General features: G+C 42.3%; 1 protein-coding gene across 12 annotated transcripts in view; it reads right to left on the reverse strand.

Moving 5' to 3' along the window:
- Nucleotides 1-27,278, reverse strand: part of ARHGEF6 (Rac/Cdc42 guanine nucleotide exchange factor 6) — a 101,977-nt gene that overhangs the window by 62,679 nt on the left and 12,020 nt on the right. For all 12 annotated transcript variants that reach the window (XM_025987826.2, XM_072743356.1, XM_025987827.2 and 9 more), the window contains 3 exons: nucleotides 8,301-8,385; nucleotides 5,828-5,949; nucleotides 4,313-4,514 (listed from right to left, as the gene is read on the reverse strand). In XM_025987826.2, coding sequence (XP_025843611.1) covers nucleotides 4,313-4,514; nucleotides 5,828-5,949; nucleotides 8,301-8,385 — 409 coding nt within the window. The remainder of the gene's footprint in view (nucleotides 1-4,312; nucleotides 4,515-5,827; nucleotides 5,950-8,300; nucleotides 8,386-27,278) is intronic.

Consider the following 27,278-nt stretch of genomic DNA (forward strand, 5'->3'; position numbering starts at 1 on the left):
ACCTTATACTGTCAGTTCTCAGTTTCATCGCCAGTTTTTAGCTCTCCCTCAGACTCCAAATCTGGAAGGATAACTACCTGCTGCAGATCTTCACAACTATGACTTTCTGGCACCTCCACTCGACATGTCCAAAGCAACTCCTCATCTTCGGTCCTGACCATCCACCCAACACACGCACTCACAAATACCCTCCTCATCCCATCTTCTCTATTAATGGAGTTCAGTGCGTATCAATTCCTATATTTCCTGTGCCTAAAGCACTGTATGAGGTCCTATGGAGACAGAAAGTTGACAAGGACAAATAAATCCCCCTTGACCTGCATGTCCAGTGAGTCAGGCATCCCTCTTCTGTTCGCCACTCTTCATAGCACCCTGCATTTAACTCTATCACTGGAGGATCCCTGGGTGGCTCAGCGGTTTCGCGCCTGCCTTTGGCCCAGGGCATGATCCTGGAGACCCGGGATCGAGTCCCGCGTTGGGCTCCTGGTGTGGAGCCTGCTTCTCCCTCTGCCTGTCTCTCTCTCTCTCTCTCTCTCTCTCTCTCTGTCTATCATAAATAAATAAAAATAAATCTTAAAAAAAAACTCTATCACTGAACTTCTCATGCTACATGGTAAGAGATCTGCCCCCCCCCCCACTAGACTATGAACATGTCTATATTTCTGTGCCTCACCAGAGTCCAGGACAGAGCCTGATGGCCCAGTTGTGACAAAAAATTACCCTTTGCTGTCTGGCTAGGTACATGATACTACATGCCCTTAAAGAGCTCACCCTCAAGCTAAACCCCTAGACTTGGAGTTATCTTCACCTCTTTCCTTGTGCTCATAACAAATTGTCAGCGAATTTTCTTGATTGTATGTTGACAGTCTCCACCACATCCACCCACTTCTTCTTTCACTCCACTATCACAAAAGTGGCCCAGACCACTATCTGGTCTGCCTAGATCTTAGCAAGAGTCTCTACTGGCTTCCCCACATCCTCGTCAGTTATCCCCACCATTTCTCTGTCATCCAGCCTCTATACTAGCACTAGAAAGAGCTTTCCAAACCACATGCTATATCCCTTGCTTCTCACTGACACCCTTCTTCATGCAGCTCCAGGCAAGGCCCCACTTCTCTTTACTTGCCTTCCCCCCAACCCAAATCACCCTACCACCTGTCAGTGCCTTGCCCTCCAAGTTCCATTCTTTAACTTACTAATGCCCTCTAACCTTGTAGTATATGTGCTGCCGAAGCGAGCACACCCTCTAATCTTCTACCTGCAGAAGCTTCTTTTCATCCTCCAAGACCCAATTTAAGTGCTCTCCCCCCGCTGAGGTTATTGTTAATAGAATCATTTCTTTACTGCTCCAACAGCATCTTATCTAGACTTAGAGCTCTGTCTGTGTTACTTACCTTGTGCTATCTTGTTACAGTTGGTTACATACACTCCTATCTTGACAGTAGACTGTAACATCCTTAGAGGCTGGGTCTGTGAGGACAGACTATTATAGCTCTACCACTACCCAGTATCTAACTGATGCTTAGTGAATGGGTTGAACAGAATGTAATGACCTGCCCCACAGTATTCATTCATCTTACAGATATTTACTAAGCCTAAACAAAACAAAAACATCTCTGCCCTCATGGCACTTACACTCTAATGGTATGATACAGACAGTAAATGAAATAAATAAGCACACGTATATTATATTAGATGGGGAGAAGTGCTAAACCAAACAATAGAGCAGGGAAGGGGGACAGAGGCAATGGGGATAAGGCTGTTTTCTCAGGTGATCAAGAAAGGCACTACTGCAAAGCAGACAAGTAAGCAAAGACTTGAGGAGGTGAGGGGACCAGTCATGCAGATATCTGGGGACAGTGTCCCAAGCAGAGGGTCAGCAAGTGAGGCAGGTGCCCGTCTGGCACAGGCAACCAGGAGGCCTGTGTGGCTGAAGTGGAAGGAGTGAGGGGGAAAAAGGTCAGAGAGGATGTCAGAGGACCAATGGGAAGCCAAATCCTGGAGGATCTTGTAGACTACTTAGATGACCTTGGCTTTTACTCTTTTTGGGATGGGGAACCATTACTCAAGTTCCATTTAGAAAAGAATCACTCTGGCTACTGAGTTTAAATTACATTTCATTTAACTAGCAGACTTCCTGGGCCCCACTGTACAGATCTATCTTTGACAGATGGGCGAAATGCTTCTAAGGATTACCTAAGTGCTCAAATCAGAGCCAGACCTTGCCATGTGAGTCCTTCACTGAGTTGCAAGCCAAAGAGAGTATAGAAGAAACCTGAAGAAAAGAGTCCAAAGCCCAGGACAACAGCCCAGGGCAGTCCCTAGTACAGCAGCCAGCCTGGGCTACAAGGCATCTCAGTAAGGGACACAATAATGAGGGCATGCTGTGTGTCCACTCCCTGTGCCCTCTCAACAATGCTTGGGATTCCCAGGCAAGGCAGCAAGTGCTGGGGCTTTTAATTTTGCAGATGAAGACACTGAATCAAGGAACAAAGCTAGAGTGAGTCTGGAAAGTTACCCTGATAACCAGATCAAAGCAACTGAAAGATGTAGCAAGGGGTAAAAATCAGCTGTGAGGATCATCAAAACCAAGGAAATTCAAATCAAGGCCTGTGAAAATATTTCAGGACTCAACAGAAACATCTTGATTCCCAGTAAAGAAATGCTAAGGGGCACCTGAGCAGCTCAGTTGGTTGAGTGTGTGACTCTTGATCTCAAGGTTGTGAATTCAAGCCCCACACTGGGTGTAGAGATACTTAAAAATAAAATCTTAAAAAAAAATGCTAAGAAGTCCACACATACGTATATAATTGTAAATCTGTTAGTAAACATTTATTCCATTAAAAAAGATGCATTCCCTGCCCTTAAACCAACACACAACAGAGAAAGTGTGCAAACTAAACTTTCTATTAAATGTTTTAGGGAAAAGCTCCCAATGGTTGGTGCCTATCTGGGAGAGGGTACAAAGGAGAGAGGAATTCGTATTATTTACATTATACATCTCTGTAATGTTTTAATTTATTTACAGTGAGCCTATAATTATATTAGTTAATAGTATTAATTTTGAGGCATTAAGAAAGCAATAAAGGCATCTACAAAAGAAAAACTGCACTGAGGAGATAACCACTCAAAGGAGCCCTTGGGTAAATAATTTGGGGAATTATAATAATGTAAATAACTGAACGCTATTTTATCCAGATTGTGACATATTTTTACGTATCAGGGGTCTTTGGTAATAGAGAGGCAGGATCTACTTTCTTAAATAATAAAAGGTGGGACACCTGGGTAGCTCAGTGGTGGAGTATCTGCCTTTGGCCCAGGGCGTGATCCTAGGATCCAGGATCGAGTCCCACATCGGGCTCCTTGCATGAGGCCTGCCTCTCCCTCTGCCTATGTCTCTGCCTCTCTCTCTGTGTGTCTCTCATGAATAAATAAGTAAAACCTTTAAAAATAATAATAATAAAAGGCAAGGAAGTTACCTAAGAAAGTTCTAGAAAGACTAATGAAGAATTACTAGATTTTATTCTCTGGATATTATTATGAAAGAGGACAAGCAGTTAGTAGTATGCAATGAGTTAAGGACAATCTTATTCAGAACAAAGCGGCCAGACAGCTTCTTGCGGTCCGACAATTATTATTTCTCAAACACATCTCTGAAGCATTTAGACATAGGTCTGCTTAAGGAGCGTAGGGTTAAAAAAAGGAAGTTAGCACATGGCCTCTCTTATTATTGTTTTCTGCCATGGTGAGCCTTGGAGCAGCAGGCAAGACTATGTACTATATTACATGAGCTACAATTAGTAGACAGAAGAGGATATAGTTAAGGTGGAACAGTTAGTTGTCTGAGCTTTGAATTCTTTTGCTTTTTGGGGTTTCTGCTGCCTTGATATAATCTAAATACAACTGTGTTTCAAAATATCTACTCACAGATTTCCATGCGCCCCCCACCCCCACCCCCACATTTCTCTCCTACTCTTACTGTGGGCATACAGATACAGAAACAAATAGTTTCTGGGAACCAATTAAAAGTACAAGATTTGGGATACCTGGGTGGCTCAGCAGTTGAGCACCTGCCTTGGGCTCAGGGAGTGATCCTAGAGTCCCGGGATCGAGTCCCACATCGGGCTCCCTGCATGGAGCCTGCTTCTCCCTCTGCCTGTGTCTCTGCCTCTGTGTGTGTGTGTGTGTGTGTGTGTGTGTGTCTGTCATGAATAAATAAATAAAATCTTTTTTAAAAAGTACAAGATTTGTAGTAGAAATACAAGAAAGTACAAGAGTCACTTTCAAGAAGGCTCTTAAAAGACCCACTTACCACTGGATTTAATTTCTCGGACATAATTACTGGGGAACCAGCCTGTTCTGCCATTTAACGTGCCTTCCCACCAGCCTCCTTCTTCAACTCTGGTGACATAAATGATGTCCCCTTTACAAACGGACAATTCGTCTTCATTCGTCTGCTTAAAGTTGAATCTTGCCTTCACTATCAACTGATGGCTCCCATTTTCCGTCATCTCCTAAGAGGAAAAAAAAAAAACACACACCAGATTAAGCACTCATCTACATGAGGCAGGGTCAGGAATTAAATGAACTGAGGCAAAGAAGGTAGAGTGACCAAGGATGAAACCCCAGGTCTACCTCAATCTTGAGTCCTGAGTTTTTAGCTGAGGAGTGGGACTGGGGCTGAGGGGAGGCTAATAAGACACTCGGAAGCACGCACGACCTTTTGCATTTGTGAGAATGTATATTTTGAAGGAGGCCATAGCTTTCATTTCCCTCTCCCTCGCCAATTACCTAAAGATACTTATTTAAATGAACTGCGAAACAGAGTAGAGTGATAAACTATTCCACCCTGCCTCTACCACAAGCAGACACGGTCTTACATAAGTATACGGCCAAGATTAGGTACTAATCTACCCATAAAATCAGCCTCCCACCTCCCAATTGCTAAGAATATCTTAAATTGGCTGTGCTTTAGTCATATGCAAACATCAAATACCCCATAGTTACCTAAATCGGGAGTTGTTAACCTCTCATGGGTCCCTTAGAGAAGCTAATGAGCACAACGGATCTTTACCCAAGACACACATGCATAAATTCACACACAGGAGATTTTGCACACAATCTGTGAGGGTCCCAGGGCTGTGGGACCGTAGAGTTCATCAGCTCCTCAAAGGCATCGTGATCCCGAAAGGTTAAGCACTTTGGAAGTAGTTAAAGTGCTTTGGAAGTAAGAGCTCCTGATGGCTTAAAGGGAGTGGGTGGCTTCTGACAAGGAATAAAGGTTTCTAAAGAGCAAAAGATAGGTGGTTCCTCCCAAATAGAAGCTCCCATTAAGACCAAAAGCAAAGATAACTGGGCTATGCCAGTGCGCAAGCTCCCCACAGGCTCACTAGGAATGCAAAGAGAAAAATAAAATGACAATAACGATGATGAGAGCAAGTAATATATATTAATTGCCTATTTTGTGCCAGGCACAATTTAGTTCTCCTAATAAACCAGGGGTAGAGGAAACAACAGCAAACTGCCATTAGGAAGTAGTTATAAGGACTTCCAGTTGTATAGCATTCTCTGTGAACCAACTCACTCAGTTCATGGAAGGAAAACATCTCTGGGGCTTCAACCCCAACACTCTGACCCTCTGGCTCACATACCTTTGATGGGTGCCAGTGGGCCAGCCCGAACTGGAGCTGGGTTTCAAAGTCGTTTTGTGGGTGACGCCCCAAACACACAGACCCGGCTATCTCACCACATATGCAGATGAAACCAGGATAGGGATCTCATTTTACAGAGTTTAAAACAGGCAAGGGGAATTGAGTTCTATACTTACCACTGTCTTTGACTGCCTTTGCAGGCCTGGAGCTGTGCTAGCAACTCCTCCCTGTGGGTTTGTCTGAGAACTATTAGCTGCAGTAAGAGAAGAACGTCCACATGGTCTTTCTGATAGCTGATCTGTGAAAAGAGGAAAAGGCAAGATAAAAGGAACCACTCCTGTCAGAAACACTGCTACAACATAACGTCATCTTTCATGGGACATTATCGAAGGCACCCTGGCCGTCCTCCTCACTGTTACCATTAGGAACATGCCAAGGGTATTTCATTCCCCCTCCCTCCATCTTGGTGGCCAACTTCCTTCTGCGTAACCTTACTGGCCATTGCTGTCCAGTAGAATGAAAAACAGCGACAGAGCCACATTTTCTCTTAACCCATTTCCCTACAACTCTCCTCTCTTAAACCAGTTGCAACAGTACGCCCTGTTATCCAAGGCAGAACTATATTGGGTACCAAACAGCTGTTTGTGGCTCTTATTACTTTGAAATATTTCAAACTTCTCTCTTTGTGTTTTGGCCCTTAACTGGGTGGTTCTTGTCTTCCTCATAGGCAGCAGTATGTGTGGCGATTGTAATGTAAACTCTACCCCAGAGCCTCAGGGTGGGGGGGGGGTGGTGGAGAAGGATAATCCGAGATATCTGGGAAAGACGCAATCTTGATACCAGTATTCTTCTTTTAAAAAATCAAACTCAAGAATCTTCTCTTCCTTGAAACCTTGTGAAATTTGATCAGACCAGCGCTGAGCTGGATGTTTTCTGTACGCTGACAGTGTGCTAAAGAGAGGAGCTGGCTCTTTGACAAATTCAAATGAGGGTTCTTTTCCTCTCCATTTATTTTTAAAAGACATAAACTGCAAAAGTCTAAAGCCCAAACATTCCCTAGGCGACAAGCTCAGTATCCAAGTAATTTCCTTGATGCTGTGGATTTTAACTTTCACCTCCTTGTATTTTATAAATATCTGTGGCAAGGGAAGAGACTGTAAAACTTGCTAGCAGAGTTTGGCAAAGGAACGTATAATTTGTATGGCATAATGTTAGAATTATACGATCCTCCCTGCCCAGCACTGGGTAGTTGTCATGTGTGTTAAATATAGTTACTTGAATTAGCTGTACTTTCTGCTATACGCCTTGCAATAGCTCAAAAGCATTTTTTTCCCAAATAGCAAAAGAACAACTCTAGAGAAGTATTTTTACATTTATTGCTATTATATACAGTTCTTTTGACTAAAACTATAATTACTTGATAGCTTCCTAGATGCTCCATTCTATTTGGCACTTGACTATATTGTCTGCTCTTGTTCGCTAATTGTTTCATGTGGGTAAGTTGAGTGTCCCTAAATAGACAGTCATTTTCTCAAGGGTGGGGACCATAGCTGACACTTCCTTTGTAGCACCTGGCAGTGCTGAGCACACAGCCTATGGACTCTCCCAACAGTGTGAACATCAAGACCCATGCTCGGCCATAAGGGTCCCAGGGTCAGTCCGATGTAGGTTTGAATCCCAGTTCTGCCACTTACTTTCTAACTGGGCAACTGTGGGCCTCACTTCCCTTATCCGAAATATGGACCTAATAATAATACCTACCCCCAGAGTTGTTTCAAAGATGAGACCAACGGTGGCTCTTAGAATTGCTTAGACCCAGGATGTCTGGGTGGCTCAGTGGTTGAGCATCTGCCTTTGGCTCAGGTCATGACCCCAGGGTCCTGGGATCGAGTTCCGCATCGAGCTCCCCACAGGGAGCCTGCTTCTCCCTCTGCCTATGTCTCTGCATGTCTGTGTGGGTCTCTCATGAATAAATAAAATCTTTAAGAAAAAAAAGAATTGCTTAGACTCATGGTGAGGGCTTCAAGCATTTTAACTCTGGTTATTCCCACCCAGCTGTAGGTAAGGTGCTGTCTCACAGGAGTGAAGCTATACTCCAAGGTATCAGCATTTTTTTCACATTTACTAGGCTTTACATTCAATATGTCCAATGTGGTAGCTATTAAACGTTCAAATAAAAAAATTTTTTTCCAGTCCCTATGAACCTGAGATTCCATTTCCAGGGCCAGGTTACTGATGGCTTCCTTTACATGGACAGATACACACAAAAATCTCTGAGAAAAACATGCTCTAGTGGGGACAGGGAAGTAACAGCTATCTTCTGTAAAGTTCATGAAAAAGAGAACTGGTTTCTTCCTTTTCATTTTCTGTCTTGTTACACTCTGTTGCTTATTCCGTAGCTTTGAACGAAATGGTTTCTTGGCTCTTGCCATTATATGGGGGGCATTACAGGAACATCTGTGATAGGCATGTTTAAATCCTAAGCTATGAACAATGAAAGCATGTTGACACCCACTGCGATTTATTTTCGAGGAGAGGAGAAATCTGCACCAATCGAACAATCCTGGCCACAGTTGGCTCCCAGGGGAATGAGAAGCCTGTGGATCCTAACATGTCATGTACGACTCATAAATCACAAACCCTGCTTACCTTCTGTTGCCTTGTTGACAGCTAAAAGAGTACTGAGGACCTTGGAGAAGTTGGCCCCTGAATAAAGGTCATCAGGATCAAATACCTATGAGAAAGGAAATTGAAACTGTCAGACACTGTAAGTATTCAACTCAGCAAACCTTTATACTATCAAAAGGCCACTTCCTCCGGCTCTCAGGAGAAAAAAATGTAAAAGCCAAGACCCAAATCTCTGTATGTATACCTTTGGGAGAAGTGAAAGCAGCAGCTGAGCCACCTAATTACATGTGGCAGGCCATCAGTGAGTCAGAGTGAAGCAGTGATGGGAAATGAGAGCCAAGCTGAGAAGCAGGGTCCCCAGCAAACCTAGGCATGTCAATACGCAGCCCAGTTCCAGGAAACCCGAATGTATGGGTTACAGTTCATGCCCATCACCTACATAAAGTCCTTACAGCCCATGAAGAAGGTGGTGGAGCCTTTCTGACACATTGCCAAGGGCATAGTTCAATCACTGGATTCAGTACAGCCACTACCCACACTGCCTTTCCTCATCCTCCCTGCTACCACCCACTGGGTCCCAACAGCCTGGGATCCTAAATCCATGCCACCCAGAGTTCTCCAGGCCTGCGTTTTGCTCCCAGCCTCTGTTCCTGGTCTCTGCTGCTTGACCTTGCCCCTCTTGGTTTGTCTTCATGAATCTGAAACTGTGCTGGCTCTTCCTGGCCTCAGGTGACTTTTCCAGATGTGACCTCTGGCCTTCCTAATACTATTCAACTGTCAGCAATAAAACATGAAATAAATACTATATTTCACTTTGTCTTCATTCTGATATGCCACTGTCCCTAGTGAAAACACCAGTCAGCTATTGTTTTAAGTACAGATTAATTGTTCTATCAGTGTATTCAATGCATTAAAATGTATGGAGAATTCTTCTAGTCTCATACATGTGTATTTGAAACTAGAAGTATTTTGAATCATAGGTACAATCTATTAATTTGCCAGCCAAGGATGTAGATATATTTATCTATAGGAAACCAGATGCCCAGGTTCTGGATGAAAATGCACCTTCTTTTATTAAAAAACCTTATCCATCTATTTATCACACACACACACACACACACACACACACACACACAGGGAGAGGCAGAGACACAGGTAGAGGGAGAAGCAGGCTCCAGGCAGGGAGCCCAATGTGGGACTCCATCCCAGGTCTCTGGGATCATGCCCTGAGCCGAAGGCAGACGCTCAGCCGCTGAGATACCCAGGGATCCTGGAAATGTACCTTCTAAAAACATTTCATTCCAGGAATTATAGAAGTTTGAATATTCTTTTCCCAGATGCAGCGATAGGAATAAAACATACCTTTTCATGTGGGACATGATTGGTAATGGGCCTATTATTCAGAGCCATCCATGTCATTTGCTAATCTGCATGTTTTCTGGAAGCCACGTCAAGACAAAATTCTGTCTTCTTTGTGTACATATTCTTTAAGACCTAAACTCTGTCTCTAGAATGAAAATATATAGTGGCCATTTTTTTCACACTGGGAAGAGGTGTCAATATAGATAATATAAGCAAATATGAGCCGACAGAAGTCTGCCTATTCTGGGATTCACGACTGTACTACTCATTTGATCAATGAATGTTTTGCATTCAAACAATATGACTGAAGAGCCCGATCACATCTAAAAACGACATGTTAGAGGCACCTGGGTAGTTCAGTTGGTTAAGCTGTCATCTCTCTCTTTTTTTTTTTTTTTAAGCTGTCATCACTTAATTTTGGCTTAGGTCACAGTCTCAGAATCCTGGGTTCAAGTCCTGCCCCAGGCTCTGTGCTCCTCAGGCACTCTGCTTCAGGATTTTCTCTCTTCCTCTGCCCTTCCCCCGACTCACACGTGTGAACGTGTGCATGCTCTCTCACTCTAAAATTAATAAACAGATCTTTGAAAGAATAAAAATTACACACTAATCTACTTTTAGTAAAGAGGTAATCTCAATATTACTAAAGAGTCAAATGATATTACATCCCAAATATGTTTCTGAATGCCACAATATTAGATTCAAAGTTGTCCAGGATTAAATGGATAGGCATTCTGTTTTCGTCTGCCAAAGTCTGGCTGAACAAGATGCAGCAGACCCTGGAGAGAGTATCTAGTATCCCAGAGGATTCCAGATTCACTTAACCTCCCTTAGAGCACATCAGTGGGAAAGTGTTAATGACATGTATGCCAAAATGGTAACAAAGCAAGAAATTCACTTGTTTTTAGCCCATCATTCCTAACAGGAGCATGAAAAGGTGTGTGCATGTGGATGTGTGTCTTCGGTAGGTGTAGTGGAGACGGGTATAGTGTGAGATAAGCAGAAGAAAATATTAGCAGAATAAGGCATGAGAGCAAAAACTGTGATAAAACCTCCCCCTTTTTCTGTTGCTCCTTATCCAGGGTAACTGACTGCCTATATGTGGCAATAGTGCCATGATTCACTTATATGGGTACTTGGCTGAAATTAGGACAAATAACCTAATCAGAAAATGAAACTTGCATCAGCAAGAGTCACTGCATCTGCGCGAGGGAAGTTGCCTGGACTATACAGTTTCCTTTTTAGAAAAGGCCAATACACTAGAGTTTACCCATGGATACTGTTTTTCTCATTTTATAGCACCAAGCACTCCACAGGAAGAGCTAAAAGACGTCTCTAGGGAGGAGTACAGAAAGAAAAGCCTAAGAATTACAAAGTCAGAGCAGTTGAAAGATTAAATATAACCAGGAACACTCTCCACTGCACCACACCCTTCCAAACCCCAAAATGAATGCTAGTAAAAATTCCACCCCGGGGACTTTTCCTCCATGTGCTGAGACTGGTCCCCTACTAAAATGGAAACATTTGGAGGGAGCACAACACTTTCAGCTGTTAGCAGTCTTTTAGACCCTCATGGAAAGGAGAGGCATGAGACCAAGTTTAGAGATGATGACGCAGAAAACCTAAAGGCACTGGTGCCCCGCTGGGAAAAGGCAGGAGAATTGCCCAATGCGGAGGGGGGTACGGAGAGAACAAGAAGTCGGTTGCAGTACAGGCCATTTGCCTCCAACTAATCCCAACCATTTCTATATACAAAATGGAGAACCAATTCCCCTCTTCTGTCTGCAAAGCACAGAGGCTTGTTAAAAGAAATGCAGATTTGCATATTTACGCTGCCTGGGTTTTTCCAACATGAAGCCATGATGCTACTCATCTTCTGCTACTCTGTGCGAGCCTCACTAGCCTGTTTAGTATGGCATGAAGCTGAGCCACAGATTAGCTGCACTTTCTCTGTACCATTTGGGTCCAGAAATTAGCTGGTTAGTTCCAGTTGGATCTGCCAAGGTCAGATGAACAAGATCCCCTCCCTCCATTTACCACAACTGTGATGTGGACAAGAAAGAAAAGATTGCTTCTCAGACGACTCCTAGATGCTTTCAAGGTTCTACTCCTGCAGTGGGATGAGGTGAGGTTAAAGGATAAAAACAACAACAAACATTTACTCTACTCTGGGTAAGTGACAGGAAAGACAAAGATTAAACTTAAAGGATTTTTTGTGGGGAGGGGCACCTGGGTAGCTCAGTGGTTGAGTGTCTGCCTTTAGCTCAGGTCATGATCCTGGGGTTCTGGGATCGAGTTCCACATCAGGTTCCCTGCAGGGAGCTTGCTTCTTTCTCCCTCTGCCTATGTCTCTGCCTCTCTGTGTGTGTGTCTCATGAATAAAAAAATAAAATCTTAAAAAAAAGAAAGATTTTTTAAAAGCGCTATTGACCCGATAAACATGGGTTTGAAGTGTGCAGGTCTACTCGCACGTGGATTTTTTTTGATACATACAGTACAGAACCATACATGTATTTTCTCTTCCTTATGAGTTTGTAATAACATCTTTTCTCTAGTTTACTTTATTGTAAGAACATAGTATATAATACATAGAACATACTAAATATGTTAATTGACTATTGATGTTATCACTGATACTTCTGGTCAATTAACATAAGGTGAATTTACATAAGGTCCAATACTACATCAATAGCTGAGTTCAGACAAGACATTGAATTTTTTTTAAAGATTTTATTTACTTGAGAGAAAGAGCTTGCTCACGGGGATGGGGGGTTGTGGGGAGGGGCAGAGGCAGAGGGAGAGAGAATCTCCAGCAGACTCCCTGCTGAGCACAGAGCCCAATGCGGGGCTTGATCTCACAACCCCGAGATCATGACCTCAGCCGAAACCAAGAATCAGACACCTAACCAACTCCACCACCCAGGCGCCCACAAAACATTTGATCTTTATTTTTTTAAAAAGATTTTATTTATTTATTCATGAGAGACACAGAGAGAGAGAGGCCGAGACACAGGCAGAGGGAGAAGTGGGCTCCATGCAGGGATCCCGATGTGGGGCTCCATCCCGGGTCTCCAGGATCAGGCCCTTGGCTGAAGGTGGCGCTAAACCACTGAGCCACCTGGGCTGCCCAACATTTGATCTTTAAATGTTTCCTCACATTTTAACATTTTGGATATCCACAATGACAACAAAACTTCTTTTCCATCCACTCAACACCAGGTGTTAATTCTAAACTGTTGAGGATCTGGCAGTATAATCCACACAACAGTTAATATTTTCATGGCTTTACAAATAGACCCTTAGGAGTAGTTTTCAGTTTCAATACGTATGCTGTTTTATGACATTTTCCTTAAGCAGACAAACATAAGGAAACACATGAGAAGAAAATCTCCAAAGCCCCTGCTCCATTTCCTCACTAATCTTGTAGGTATAGTGTACTGACTTACTGAGACCTTGCTATGCACTGACACCATGCTGGGAGATACATACATTTGTCTCTATTCATTGCACGTGTTTCTCCTAGCAAGCTTGTAATGTAGGTACAATTATTTCCCCCATTTTATAGATGAGCAAACTGCACTCCAAGTAGTTAACTCACAAGGCAAGAGAGTGCTGGAACCAATGCAGATACACAAGAAAGTGCTCTGAGGGGCATTTTAGTCCTATCTGAATACCTTCTACTGTCATGAGGCATTAAAAAGAAGAAAAAGAAATCTGCGGATTTGTACACAAAAAGAAATCCCTTGCTGCTGTCAATATGAGCCACATCTGTACCATCGGCAGCAAGTTTGTTACAACCTTTAAAATGACTAATTCAACTAATCGTGGCAAAGAGAAAATCTCTCATATGACAAACCTGTCTCCACAGAGGCCATGGCTGATTCCAGCACTGGCCTTTTCATTTCAAGTCCTGACCCAGTAAGCATCTGCTGATGTTTGCCGGAAGTGGGCGGCTGTGCTGAGCTACTCCTATTTGTTCATCTAGTTCCACCTTGTGAGCTGCCGTCCATATGTGTGAAGTGTCGGTTGGGTGGGGGTCCAGCCCATGGTTACAGGACCAAGCTGAACCATTCCCTGGCACCTTGCTCTAACCACCTGAGATAACCAGTGACACCCCTGGCCACATCCTTGTTAGGAGAAGAAGCCACACCGTATACACGATCAGAATACGGTGATGTCTCTAGTGTCATGGGGCTTCAGTACCATTCAATCGACTTCCAGTTAAAGCTAATTTAGGGTTTGGGGTGATCACAATAGGCTCTGTCACTCATCTGTTAAAACATAATCAGCTGAAAAGCAAGGGATTCAGTAGAACCACATGGACATAGCTCTGTTTCAGGCCCATAAAAAAAAATTCCAAATATTTTAAGAACATTCCATCTCTCCCCTGTTCCTATTGAATAAAATCTTAAATTAACTTAGGCCATCTTGAATCACATTCTCCGATTCTCACAGCTGAGCATGCTGCCTCTGTTAACCCCTGAACTTTGGAGGAAATGTCATTACATAGTGCAATAGAGCAAGCAAATCTAAGCTGCTTAGTCATATTTCACTGGGTAGCATTGCTCCTGGCTCTGTGAACACAACCAGGGATGCTTTCACATAGCTCCTACTAGAAGCAATCATAACATCAGCAACAAATAATGCTCTTAGCTCAGAAACTGCACTCAATTAGCCACTGGCACACCACTTACTAGAATACAGTAGATGGCATTTTTACTGTGCCTGGTTTTATTTTTTTTTAATTTTTCCTCATGGCATAGATTTTTTTTAATAAATTAATTTTTTATTGGTGCTCAATTTACCAACATACAGAATAACACCCAGTGCTCATCCCGTCAAGTGTCCCCCTCAGTGCCCGTCACCCACTCACCCCCGCCCCCCGCCCTCCTCCCCTTCCACCACCCCTAGTTCGTTTCCCAGAGTTAGGAGTCTTTATGTTCTGTCTCCCTTTCTGATACTTCCCACACATTTCTTCTCCCTTCCCTTATATTCCCTTTCACTATTATTTATATTCCCCAAATGAATGAGAACATACACTGTTTGTCCTTCTCCGATTGACTTACTTCACTCAGCATAATACCCTCCAGTTCCATCCACGTTGAAGCAAATGGTGGGTATTTGTCGTTTCTAATGGCTGAGTAATATTCCATTGTATACATAAACCACATTATCTTGTGCCTGGTTTTAAATAATTACTTCCTATTTGATATGGGGCAAACTTAAGAGAGCAAATCCAGCTCTCCACTCCTCTCTTATTTCCTTCCTCTATCTCCATTCAGCAACTCAGGGAATGAGATCTGACCTGGGTGTGTGGCTGCAAAAACATCAGTGTTTGGAAAGAGCACTGGTGTGAGGGTCTGAAGACCTTGATTCTAACCCCAGATTTGTCACTGCTGAGCAGTTGTGGGGACCATAGGAAAGTCACACTACTTTTTTTGCAGCTCTGTTTCCCATCTGGAAAGTGAGAGATGTCTTTGACCCAGACCAGCACAGTGAAAGGCTCACTGGCACATCGTCTGAATAGGGGCTCTCAAATGCATCACCTGGGCTGTGTCCCCAGGGTCCAGAATCTAGTATTTGATTCTCATGGCTCTTGAGAATGGACTCACACTAACGAAGTTCACAAAAGGCCAATGCATCAACCAAAAGGCCAATTTGCTAATTTCTGCTAAAAGAAATAGACCATTAAGGAGATTGGATACTCCCATTTTATGGCCAGCATATCACTCTCTCACAAGAGAGAAATCTGCATGGTAAGCCAAATTAGAAAGTTAGAAATCTGTTGGATAGTACACAATCAAAGCAAAAGGAGTCTGGGGTATCACAAGCTAATGTAATTACTACCTGTTTGTTAGTGGACTTTTTCAAAATGTCATTTTTAAAGTGACCTATTGGGGCACCTGGGTGGCTCAGTCAGTTAAGCACGTAACTTTTGATTTCGGCCCAGGTCAGGCTCTGCCCTGGGTGTGGAGCCTGCTGAAGATTCTCTCCCCCCTTGGCCCTTCCCCCGTTTTCCCTCTCTAAAAAAAATACAAAATAAATAATGACCTTTTTATAAATTCTTGCTCTATCTTGCTACCACTGCCTAGTGGCACTTGGCCTGTGATTGTGGACAGCTTTAACCATTTATGTTCTTTTGTCTCTGTGGATTTATATAGTGTCATTTTACATAACTAATGTGGGCTTCTAGATTGCCTGGACCTTACAGAATCCAGAGCCAGGAAGTTCAGCTCCACAAAGCTCCTATGACAGAAGTGAAGATCTGCATGTAACACCACATGACTCACACCTCAGTGGAACATCACCAAATCCACTTCCTGATGGCCATTTCAGAATCATTGACACCTTATGGCCTCTATTCTTCCTCGTTAACACTCCTGTAGGGGAAAAAACCACATTCTCCACAATAGGGAATTCTTTTATTTTTTTAAAGATTTTATTTATTTATTCATGTGAGACACAGAAAGGCAGAGAGATAGGCAGAGGGAGAAGCAGGCTTCCTGCGGGGAACCTGATGCAGGACTCGATCCCAAGACCCCAGGATCACGACCTGAGCCAAAGGCAGATAGATGCTCAATCACTGAGCCACCCAGGTGCCCCAGGGAATTCTCTTCAATTGAGTATTAAGTGTTCAGGAAAGAGCTAAATGACACAAGGAATGATATAGGTATCTTGGCCAGGATGGTCACAGGATTAAAAAGAGAAAGAGACAGAATAACTGGCTTTGGATAATTTCACCAAGAAGAAAGTGGGCATGAAGAGAATGAAAAGATAAAATCCCTCTTATCAATAGGGCTTGCCAAGCCCAGGACAGAAAGCTGGGCACCTAGAACCAGCTGCTTCTCAGCAAGACGCCACTGTGGCCTGCCCCCTCCTCCTGCACTCCTGTCGCTAGAACCTCTGCAGGACCTGCACTGGCTGCCAGTTTTGAGGGGTGGGGTGGACGGGTAATTCCTCAGCTGCTAGAGCATCTGGGTTCCAGACCTGGGGGTGTCCTCCCCAAGCTCCTCACCCCCATCCCTTCAGAGAAGGGGACTCATTTCCTAGCATTCCAAATTGGAATGTGGAACACATTTTCCCAGAGACATAGTGTCACATCTGCCACTTAGTGTGTGAATTCTATAGTTCAGCCATACTTATTAAGCAGGCTGTTTTGGGCCAGCCAGAAAACTTAATCAGCACACAGAACCTGGTTTCTAGGGGGCAAAATGTTTTCTGTGTTCCTAACAGTAACTCACAAATGAACTTTTGGAAAAGAATCCATTTTACATTGAAGAATGCCTGGTCGTGTGGTCCCAAATTAATGTCCACATCTGTTATACTTTCTCCTTGTCCTTTCAAATAAAGGATGAACAACTACCCCAGATAAATAAAGGATGAACAACTACTCCAAGTGCTATTTATCTTAGAACTGTCCATGATGAGACAATCAAGTGATACATACGAAGATGATGAGAATATCCTCAGAAATTGTAACAGTTGACAAATCATGCCTGTTTAACGGGCCAGACAGTTAAGGAGGAGACTCTCATGTGAAGAGAGGGCTCCTGCAGCCGCAGCTTTCCCAGGAGTCTGCTATGGTTGGAGCCTGGGAGTCTAGCAGAATCAAGGGCTTCACTACAGATTCCATGCACCAGAGAGACTGATGTTAAATGAACCCCACACAAAGATTAGGGAAGGAGGAGCCTTCCAGTCTGTATAGAGGCTGCACACTTAAGCCCTCAACCACCTACTAACTGTAATATTCTCTATTTATTCGGTGGGTATTAAGATTAACTCTGGATTTCCAATTAGAAGGCAGACTCTTAGAAGTCCAAATTGCCCCCACAGACCCAGCCCACTGTTCAACATATGTGAGACTCAATAAATAATTATTCATTGGCTGATCAACAGGATGTACTGGCAGAAAGACTTAAACACAAATTATACCTCAAATGCAAGCCCCATGAAGCCAATTTTTTAAAAAACTTTTTCACTTCTGGATCCTCAGTGTCTAGAAGAGTGCCTGTCACACAGCAGGCACTTAATAAATATTTGATGAATTGATGAAAGTTTAGAAGCTCTTGCCAACAGATGATTAATCATAATTGAAGAAAAAGCATTGCCAGAATTACAGTAAAGTTCAAAAGAAATTATGATTAAGGGAGAAACAATCAATTTCCACGTGACTTTCCAGGAAACAACTATTAGCTAAAATAATATTACAACCATACAAGTCATCAAAATTAAGCCTTGCAACTGTGAGACGACTAAAGGTACTTCAAGCTCCAAGGTTGTGGATTTCATTGAGTTATGTGACAGTTCGGGCCAAGTCTGCAATTGCTGGCCTGTCTTGGATAGTATAGGTGCCTTTCATTCCCCTCACAAAGCACCATGACTTACACAGTACAGAGAAAGAGAGCAGGAAAGAACTGTGAGATTTCACTGCTTTGCTGGAGTTGGCTATATTTTTCATTGTAAATAGCTTAAAGGACAAACACTATAAGCCAAACTCATCTGTTCATCCCTTACTCCAAAACAGGCTCTGAGTCATAGACAGAACACAGTGGGACATGGCAAAATATGCCAAAGGAGCTCACGAGAAGCAAGAAGGGGTGACAGGCAAATTAAAAGCCTACAACCCACATGCCCAAAGTCCTTCTTACACCAGCTAATCTGGGTAGGAAGGATGTTGTGCCAAAGTTACAACCATTTCCTTTATTTAGAGATCACCCTCAACAATATATTTGGCAAAGACTTTTGGCACTCCTTGCTTATGTCTATGTGTGAGTCACCTTTTCAAAAGTATGCCATTTTCAGAGATGCCCATCAATGCCTGACATCAATCAATTAATTAATTTTTCTCCATGTGATCTCAAAGATTTAGACATAGGATACAATCCAAATGTGGTGAGGTGGTATTGGGAGCTCACCTATCAGACATGTCAGGAACGGTGCTTTCCATGAACATCCATTAGGTCTCTCAGCCTAATGGAACTCAGCCTGTAAGTGCCTACAAAATCAAATCCCCAATCTTTAAGCTGGCATTCAGATTTCTTCTCAAGCCCATCATTTCTCACCATCATCAACTCATATGCCCCACAATCCTTCACTTTCTTCACTGTGCCTCTCTTTGATACACACACTTCTCATGAAACGGTTCCCTCAACCATCTGAATCCCAGCTGTCCTTTGGGGCCCAGACGACATCATTTCCCCTCCATAGGGTCTGTCCCAAACACTACACCTCAGTATACAGTGGGCTTCTTCTGAACTCTGCGTTATGCTCTAGACCCTGGACCCACTAGCTTGGATACCTTGCCATACAACACAATCCACGTTGTTCAAGTCCACGATTTCTCGTACACCTGCTGCCTCTTCCCATAATGCCACAGGTACAGCACCCACCGTACAGATGGCAAACTAGTACTTGCAGACTATTATTCTTTCCTTTTCACCTAAAAGTTAAACAGGTATTTCTTCCACCAGAAACACTAGTCCTTCTGGCATGCCTTCCTCAGAAGGAAAGACAGAGAAAAGGTTGGGTTTTGTTTTTTTTTTTTGTTTTGTTTTGGTTTGGTTTTTTGGGGGGTTTTTTTTGGTAGAATTTGATAAATCAGAGCTCAACTCTTTTTTCATCTCTTGGTAAAACAGATTCTTCTTTTGGATGGCTGTGATTGAGAGTCATGAAGAATGCTGACTAAATATTTATCTCACCAAAAGGAAGCAAAGGTACTGCCTAGGATCACTTGGGAGAATCACAGTTACAGAGTCCTAATGTGAAAGTGTCACACCTTGAAAACCCAGTGAAATCAAGAGAGTTTGGGTAACATAAGAAATAAGAAGTGAGCTGAGGACTGGAAAAGCAGAGAAGGTCTTCCATGTGACATTATGGGACTTAACTTGCAAACCATTATTTTTTTCTTTATTTTTTCTTTTTCTTCTTGAAAAACCTGTAACAGGTACTCTAGCTTGACACAAAGAAACAGAGTAAATACTGTATTAGGAAAAACTCAGCTTTCTTTTTATCCTGATTTTCATTCACTAAAGAGTCATTTCTATGAATGAAAGTCAACTCTTGAAAATCTACATATAGACTCAGATAACAAGCTATCTAAAATACATTTTTACAAATTCATCCAGGGGCACCTGGGTGGCTCAGTTGGTTAAGCATCTGAGTCTTGGTTTCAGCTCAGGTCACAATCTCACAGTCGTGGGGTTGAGGCTCATGTCAGGCTCTGCACTGTGCATGGAGCCTGCTCGAGATTCTCTCTCTCCCCTCCACCTTCCACTTGTGCTATCTCCCTCTCTCTCAAAAAAGATATCATCCATTCATTCTCCATTTAACAAATATTTACTGAGCACCTGGTATATATGCCAGGGACTAAGAGAGAAATTTGTTGTAAGATGAGACATAAAAAGGATAGTATGTAAAATCTGTCAAATAAAGGAGTCACTTACAGTCTCACCAGCCACTAAACCATTGTTTTCCACTCTGTTGTCTTTTCTAGAAGGTAATTTTTCAATCCCAAATCAAGATTTTCCCCAATTCATAACACATTCATAAAACACCAGCACGTCTTCAGGAAAACTGGTTGTGCTACAGCACAAATGCTTAGTGACACTATCACAACATATATGCCCCCAAAGAAGTGGTTAAATTCCTTTTGTTTCAAAAATAATGCATTTTCTTGGTTTGCATATGTTTCTCACAAAGTATTGGTAAATAGCCCCAGTTTGCCATGAAGAACAGACAAATTATAAGTTAGAATGTTCCTTAGTGCTCAGGTCTGCTTCATACAGATGTGAAGAGCTTGACACCTTAAAGATGCCTCTTAAAATAATGTCCATGCTTCCAAGGATAGAGAATCCTGCCTGCTATTGTCTAGAGCGAGACAAGCCCTTAATAACAGTGTCACTCACTGCTTTGCAAACTGCAAACTTCGATCTCACCTTAATTTAATCCTTTCTTTTACCTTTTGCCTACTTCAATCCCTCAGCTGATATGTCTGATCTCTGTAATAATATTCAAGTCCCCAAGAAAGTATAAAGCTGGGATTTTACTCTATTTGTCTAAGCAGAACTTAATTAGGAAGGTAAATCTTCTGCCAGAAGTCAAGTACAAATGATGAGTGGCTCTAAGCTCTTTCAAATCAGCCACTTCTCTGCACCCATACACTCCTCTGTGTCATAGGGTCCAGTCTGCCAATATACAACAAAAGCTAGAGCTAATCAGAGAGATGTCTGGTGTCCTAAATCCTCCAGATGACAGCAGAGGAAGTGGCAATGTCACTGTTGAAATGCAGTTATGGAGCAGCTTCTGGACTGGGTGGACATATATTCCCTCTACAAAGTTGGTAAGTAAAGTCCCTAAAACACTGACAAGTGCCCTCACACTTCTTCATTGGCAGTCCAGAGGCCAGACCTTACACTGCCTTTTGGTACTAACCCCAGAGTCATTGCCAGTGGCTCAGCATACCTTTTGCTGTGCCAGCAATGTCTTCACTTCTCAGATTGATCCTTGGGGGCTGCCTCAATGATAACATATGACCAGATTAGAATGGGGCTGAAGTAGGGGATAGCTGGCCGAGATTCTGTAGTTCTAGTAAAGAGCTATATTTTCCTCTGGTGCCCCCCGAAACAGCCTGAATCAGAATCAACATTAAAACCGAATTAGAATGAATGAGATTTAAAACAAGATAACTTGTGTATCTCCCATCAGGAAGATTTAGTTGATCAAATTTTCCAACAAAATGTATTCCTTTTGGTACTATCAATATACATTCAACCCGATTCAGAAATGACATGTTTCCTTTTTAAGTATTACATACCATGTTTCTTTTTTTAATAGAGACAATTGATTTTGATTATCCCCCTCAACTATGCCCAATTTGACAGATTCATTACGTATTTCCTGGGGGCAAGGGGAAATGGTTTTTGTCAGTCATCACCAAAACTAGAAAACCATTTGTTGAACAGTTAAATTTAACTAAAACAAGCATCTTGCTCGGGGGTATCTTTCTAAATTTCATTGTTGCCATTATACAACAAATATGTTTGTTTTAAAAGACACAAAAATTTGAAAATAACAAAAAGTCACAAAAATTAAACTATTTCATCCAGGTAGTCAATGTAAGAAAGCAGAAATATTCTTTTATCACCTTCTAGTTTATGCATAGAGTAAAAAAGAGAAAAAAGCATTCCTGATTTTTCAATTCCAAGAGGAATCCGTCCAAACTGTTTCTATTATTAGCACACAAAATGGTAGCTAAAGAAGTTACTGTGGTTAACAACTGAATAATTCATAGTCTCTGAAGAATTTGCCTGCTTTGTCTTCCCCAGGTCCTCCTTAAACCTGGAGACCCACACATCTCTAGTCCTCAGTTCTTACAAAGGAAACCATCTACAAATTGTTTTCAGCAGTTAAAAACTGGCCAGGGTAAGCACTGAGAACAACAATAAGACAGCCAGCCGGAGAGCTTAACATGAACTTTTATAACTGATTCATGTAACTCTTAAGCTTAGACATAAATTGACAGAAATTATAGTGGAAGGTTCCAGTCTCTGTTCCATGGATATCACTGAACCACGATATCACTGAAATTTAAACTGTCTTTACGTAGCCCTTCAAATAAAGTGTGTAAACAAATTAAATAGGACATACAAATAATTTTAAACACATTTCAACACACTCTAAGCTAAATTCAAATTATTTTCTATGATGTGACACACTGAGAATCTCAAGTACAAAAAAAAAGGAAAAAAGCACTTCAATTAGTGAGTGAAAGATGTTAATAATGTTGAAAGGCCTGATGCGTGCTGGCAAATGCAACAGAGGCCAAGGCCACTACCACGATTCATCCAAAGTTTCCAGAAACACTCAACTTGGGTTTGCCTTCAGAAGAGGGGTGGTAAGCATGAGAAAGTATGTGGGCATCTTACCTTCAACTTTACTTTTAAAAAAATGTTTTTTTCCAAAAACAAGCAGTCTCTGTCCAATAAAGCACAGAACTAAGGAACAAGATGGCTGATTTTGTTTTCCTGTTTCAAGGTTCCTCCCTGTTTAAATTCTCAAAGTGACTGGTGTATAAGTTCAGAAACCTAGTGGGAAACCATCATCCCACAGAGGCCGCAGCTTACCCCTGCCTGTACCCAAGTTTTTTGTTTGTGTAAGCAAGCCCCATACTCAGCATGGAACCCAAGGCAGGGACTGAACTCACCACCCTGAGATCAAGAGTCAGATGTCTAACTGACTAAGCCACCCAGACACCCCCAAGCTGTTTTTAATGTTAAGATTTCAAAAGAAGATCTCTCTGTACAGCATAACTCACTTTAGAGTTTGCTTGACGTAACCAAAGACTTTAAGTGAACTTTTATTTTATTTTTTTTTTATTTTTTTTTTTTAAGGTTAGGATTTTTTTTTTTAAACTTTTATTTATTTATGATAGTCACAGAGAGAGAGAGAGAGGCAGAGACGCAGGCGGAGGAAGAAGCAGGCTCCATGCACCGGGAGCCTGATGTGGGATTCGATCCCGGGTCTCCAGGATCGCGCCCTGGGCCAAAGGCAGGCGCCAAACCGCTGCGCCACCCAGGGATCCCGAACTTTTATTTTAGATAATGCAATGTTATCATTCATGAACATTAGTCTACTGGGATATATGAAAATTCCAGGTAGGAATGAGCTTTCATTGAGTCTACTCAGTGCCAGGCACTGTACCAAGTGCTTTCTCTGCCTTCTCTCATTTATGGCTAAGAGGTAGTGTATACCTGGGAATAATAAAGTGGCACATACCTAGTATTACCTCCCACTACTACCAAGGAAGTTGGCATACACCCAGTAAGTGGCCAATCCAGGTCCATTCAAGTCCAAAGCTCAGGCTCTTAGCCACCGCACTGCTATGCGACTTCTGTGTTCAGGAACACAGGTTTCCCTGACCAGGATTCAAACCCAGACCAAGGTAGAAAAAGTCACAAATTTGAGCCACTAGACCACAGAGCATGTGCTGAGTTGGCCTGATTCCACACCAAAAGGCCCCAGATGGTTATATATTTGGAGATCTGCTTTTTAGAGTTTTCCCGTCTCCTTTCCTGGTGTGCTGTTGGTTTCATTTCTTCTGCGTTATACGTGGATATGCACTCTTTCTACCACTGCTGGCACGTCTAGTCCCTGGCAGCCCCCCTTTTCCCTTTATCATGACCTTCTATCTAGATGCTGTTCTCTAATTTACAAAGTGCTTCCACATACCTTATCTCATCTAATCTAATTTTCTATTTCTAATTCGTTTTGGGATGAGCAACCAGATTACCCATAATTCCAACATGCTTAGATAAGTAAAAGTCATTAGGCTCCAAGTGAGATCCTGAGGCAGTCTCCCAGGAATAACGTGCAGAAGCCTTAGTGCAAAGATGGGGGCGGTATGTCTCTTCTGCAGCCCAGATCTTTCCTCACCATTCATTCATCCTACCAGTCATTCATTTAATAAACATTTACTGAGTACCTGCTTTGTGCATGTGTTATATTGAGTGCTGGGATTATAAGAATGATCAAACTCAGGTTCCTATAATGAGAGTGGCCTGCCAGCATTAGATATCCTGACACAAAGGATTATGGGAATGAGGCCAATAGTTGCCCAATTCAGCAGAGACTTTCTAGATCTAAGGCTGTGGAGGAAGTTTGGTATCTCTTTCTTTACAGTTCTCAGCTAAGTGGCAGACATTGGAGGTTGCTAGGTCACTGAACTCTAGATAAACCATGGAAATGAGGGGCACTGGGTGGCTCAGTGGTTGAGCATCTGCCTTTGGCTCAGGTCATGATCCTAGGGTTCTGGGATTGAGTCCCACATCAGGCTCCCTTCTCCCTCTACCTATGTCTCTGCCACTCCCTGTGTGTCTTTCATGAATAAATAAATAAAATCTTTTTTTAAAAAAACATGGAAATGGTTCTCAAATCTGGCTGCACATTAGAAGCACTTGGGGGACCTTTCAAATCAAAATAATTGCATAGTGACTTTGAGAAACTGTCAGGCGGTACCTACTCAGGCTGAACATACCCTGAGTCCCAGCAGTTCCGTTACCATGTACAAACCCAACAGAAATGTCCACCAGAAGACATGCATGAGACACGCACAGCAGCACTGTTCATAGCAACCAAAAACTGGAAACAACCCAGATGTCCATCAACAGGTGAATGGATAAACAAAAGATGGTACATCCACATGATAGGATCTACCAGCAATAAAAAGAATGAACCTTTAGTATCCACAACATGGGTGACTTGTACAAATGTTACCCTGAGTGAAACAAACCTTATACAAATGAGTACATACTGCATGATTCCACTCATATAATATACCAAAACAGAAAAAAAAAATGAATCTATTGTCTTAGAAGTCAGGGCAGTGGTACCCAATGATGAGGGGTGTGACTGGGACAGGGGATGAGGGTGGCTTCCGGGTGCTGATAATGTTATGTTTCTTAATTGGTGTGCTGATTATATGGATGCATTCAATTTATAAATACTTAGGATTTGTGCGATTTCCTGAATTCATGTTATATTTCAATATGAAGCTTATTTAAACATTAAAAAAAATACCAAAGTGCCTGTATGGCTCAGTTGGTTAAGCATCTGACTCTTGATTTCAGCTCAGGTCATGATCTCTGGGTTGTGAGGTCAAGCCCCATGTTGGGCTGCATGCTCAGCAGGGAGTCAGCTTCATATTCTCTCTCCCTTTTCCTCTGCCCACACCTCATGCTCTCTCTCTCTCTAAAATAAATAAATAAATCTTTAAAAAAAGCTTCTCTCCCTCTCCCTCTGTCCACCCCTCTTCTTCTCTAAAAATCAGGAGAAGAAAAGAAGAAGAAGAAGAAGAAGAAGAAGAAGAAGAAGAAGAAGAAGAAGAAGAAGAAGAAGGAGGAGGAGGAGGAGGGGGAGGAGGAGGAGGAAAGGAAGGAAGGAAAGAAAGAAAGAAAGAAAGAAAGAAAGAAAGAAAGAAAGAAGAAAAAGAAAAAGAAAAAGAAAAAGAAAAAGAAATACTCAGGCCTGGGCCTCACTACAGACCAATTAAGCTCAACTGGGGGGGGGGAACACCCCAACATTTGTATTTTTTAGAAGCACCGTAGGTAACTATGATGTACAGCCATATCTAAACACCAAGGGGCTTGGTGTTCCTGTATTTATTAATAGCTCCTTTTGGGGGACAGTCTGCCACATGGCAAATGGAATGAGTTCTGGAGTAAGGCTCATCAGCAATGACGTTCTGATTTGCACTGACAATGTGGGGCATTTGTCTGGATCATCCCCAAACCTCAGTTTCCTCCACTGCACAATGGATACAACAATTGTTGGGAGGATTAAACAAGGTAATTATATACTTAACATAGTACACAGTACCTAGCACAGTACCTAGAACATAGTAGGTACTTGAGAAGTGCTAGGTACTCCACTCCTTTTCCTCCTTTGCATCTAGGTTCTTAAGTACAGTGATGAGCAGATCGTTATAAAGGCACAAAACTCATGCTCTCCAATTTCTCCTCCTCAATGAGTCTCTTTGTAAAGACTTAAGTAATATTATACTTGGACTAATGATGTCAAATGAATATCGGACATTTCTGGGCTGTAGTTTCCTCACTGTCTTCAGCACATGCTATCCCTGAATATGAATGGAGAGGACACAGACCACACGTAAATGGAAACCACAGACCCTCCTCTAGAAAGCTTTACTCCTGGCCTCATCCTTAAGAACAGTGCCAGCCCTGTGCGAGCAAAGACAAGGCCAAGATGTGAGTTGGCAAAAAGAACAGAAAAAATTAGTAGCTTGGAAGACATACCATCCATTATATGTGCCAAATGAAATGCTTTTGTATAAAATGCCACATTTTAGTAAAAACAAACAAAACAAAATCCTGAGCTGAGAGGAGAAGATCCAGGTTGGACTGGTAAACTGTATGACTTTGGTGAGCTAACTTTTCAGTTTCCCTGCTGAACGAAAGTAATGCTACCTCTCCTGCATGCTTTACAAGGGCATAGTGAGTTGCAAATAAGTCATGTAGATGGCATTCTAAAAAATTAAGCAGCCAAGAAATGCAAGAGGACAATACAAGCTGCAAATTTACTTTGTTCCAAACTCCAATCACCAACCACCACCACCCCCAGAGACTGAGAACTCTCTGATACTAACCGCTCCAAGCACACAGCCTGAAGCTCACTTATGTAAGACGGGACTGCAGCATTGCCTGGCATGTAGCATAATACTTTGCTTAAGAGAAATCCTTGGAAATGCCTTAGCTGAAGTACAAGGGCAGGCCCAGGCCTTAATGTTTTTGAGAGAGGTGCTCTCAGTCACAGAATACCAGAACTGTGGCTGGAGCAAATGATGTCATCCAAGCTCCTCTTACCATGGTCAATGTCAAAATTAAGATAGGAAGTTCAAGGACAAATTGTGGGCTTTCCAGACAAAAATAAGTTAGAAAAGCAGTCTGGACCTTAGTATCTTGCTGTTAAAATCGTTAATACTTTATAAAACATCAACTTAAATTTATCCTATTCTGTGACTTGGGGGGGGAGGTTATGTGGAGCTTTTATTCACAAAAACATAAGTAGTTGCATAGATAAATATATTCTCTTATTCCATTTTTATTCCCACTACACATTAAGAAAAGA

The sequence above is a fragment of the Vulpes vulpes genome, chromosome X (genome assembly GCF_048418805.1).
Source record: "Vulpes vulpes isolate BD-2025 chromosome X, VulVul3, whole genome shotgun sequence".
Taxonomy (NCBI): Eukaryota; Metazoa; Chordata; class Mammalia; order Carnivora; family Canidae; genus Vulpes; species Vulpes vulpes.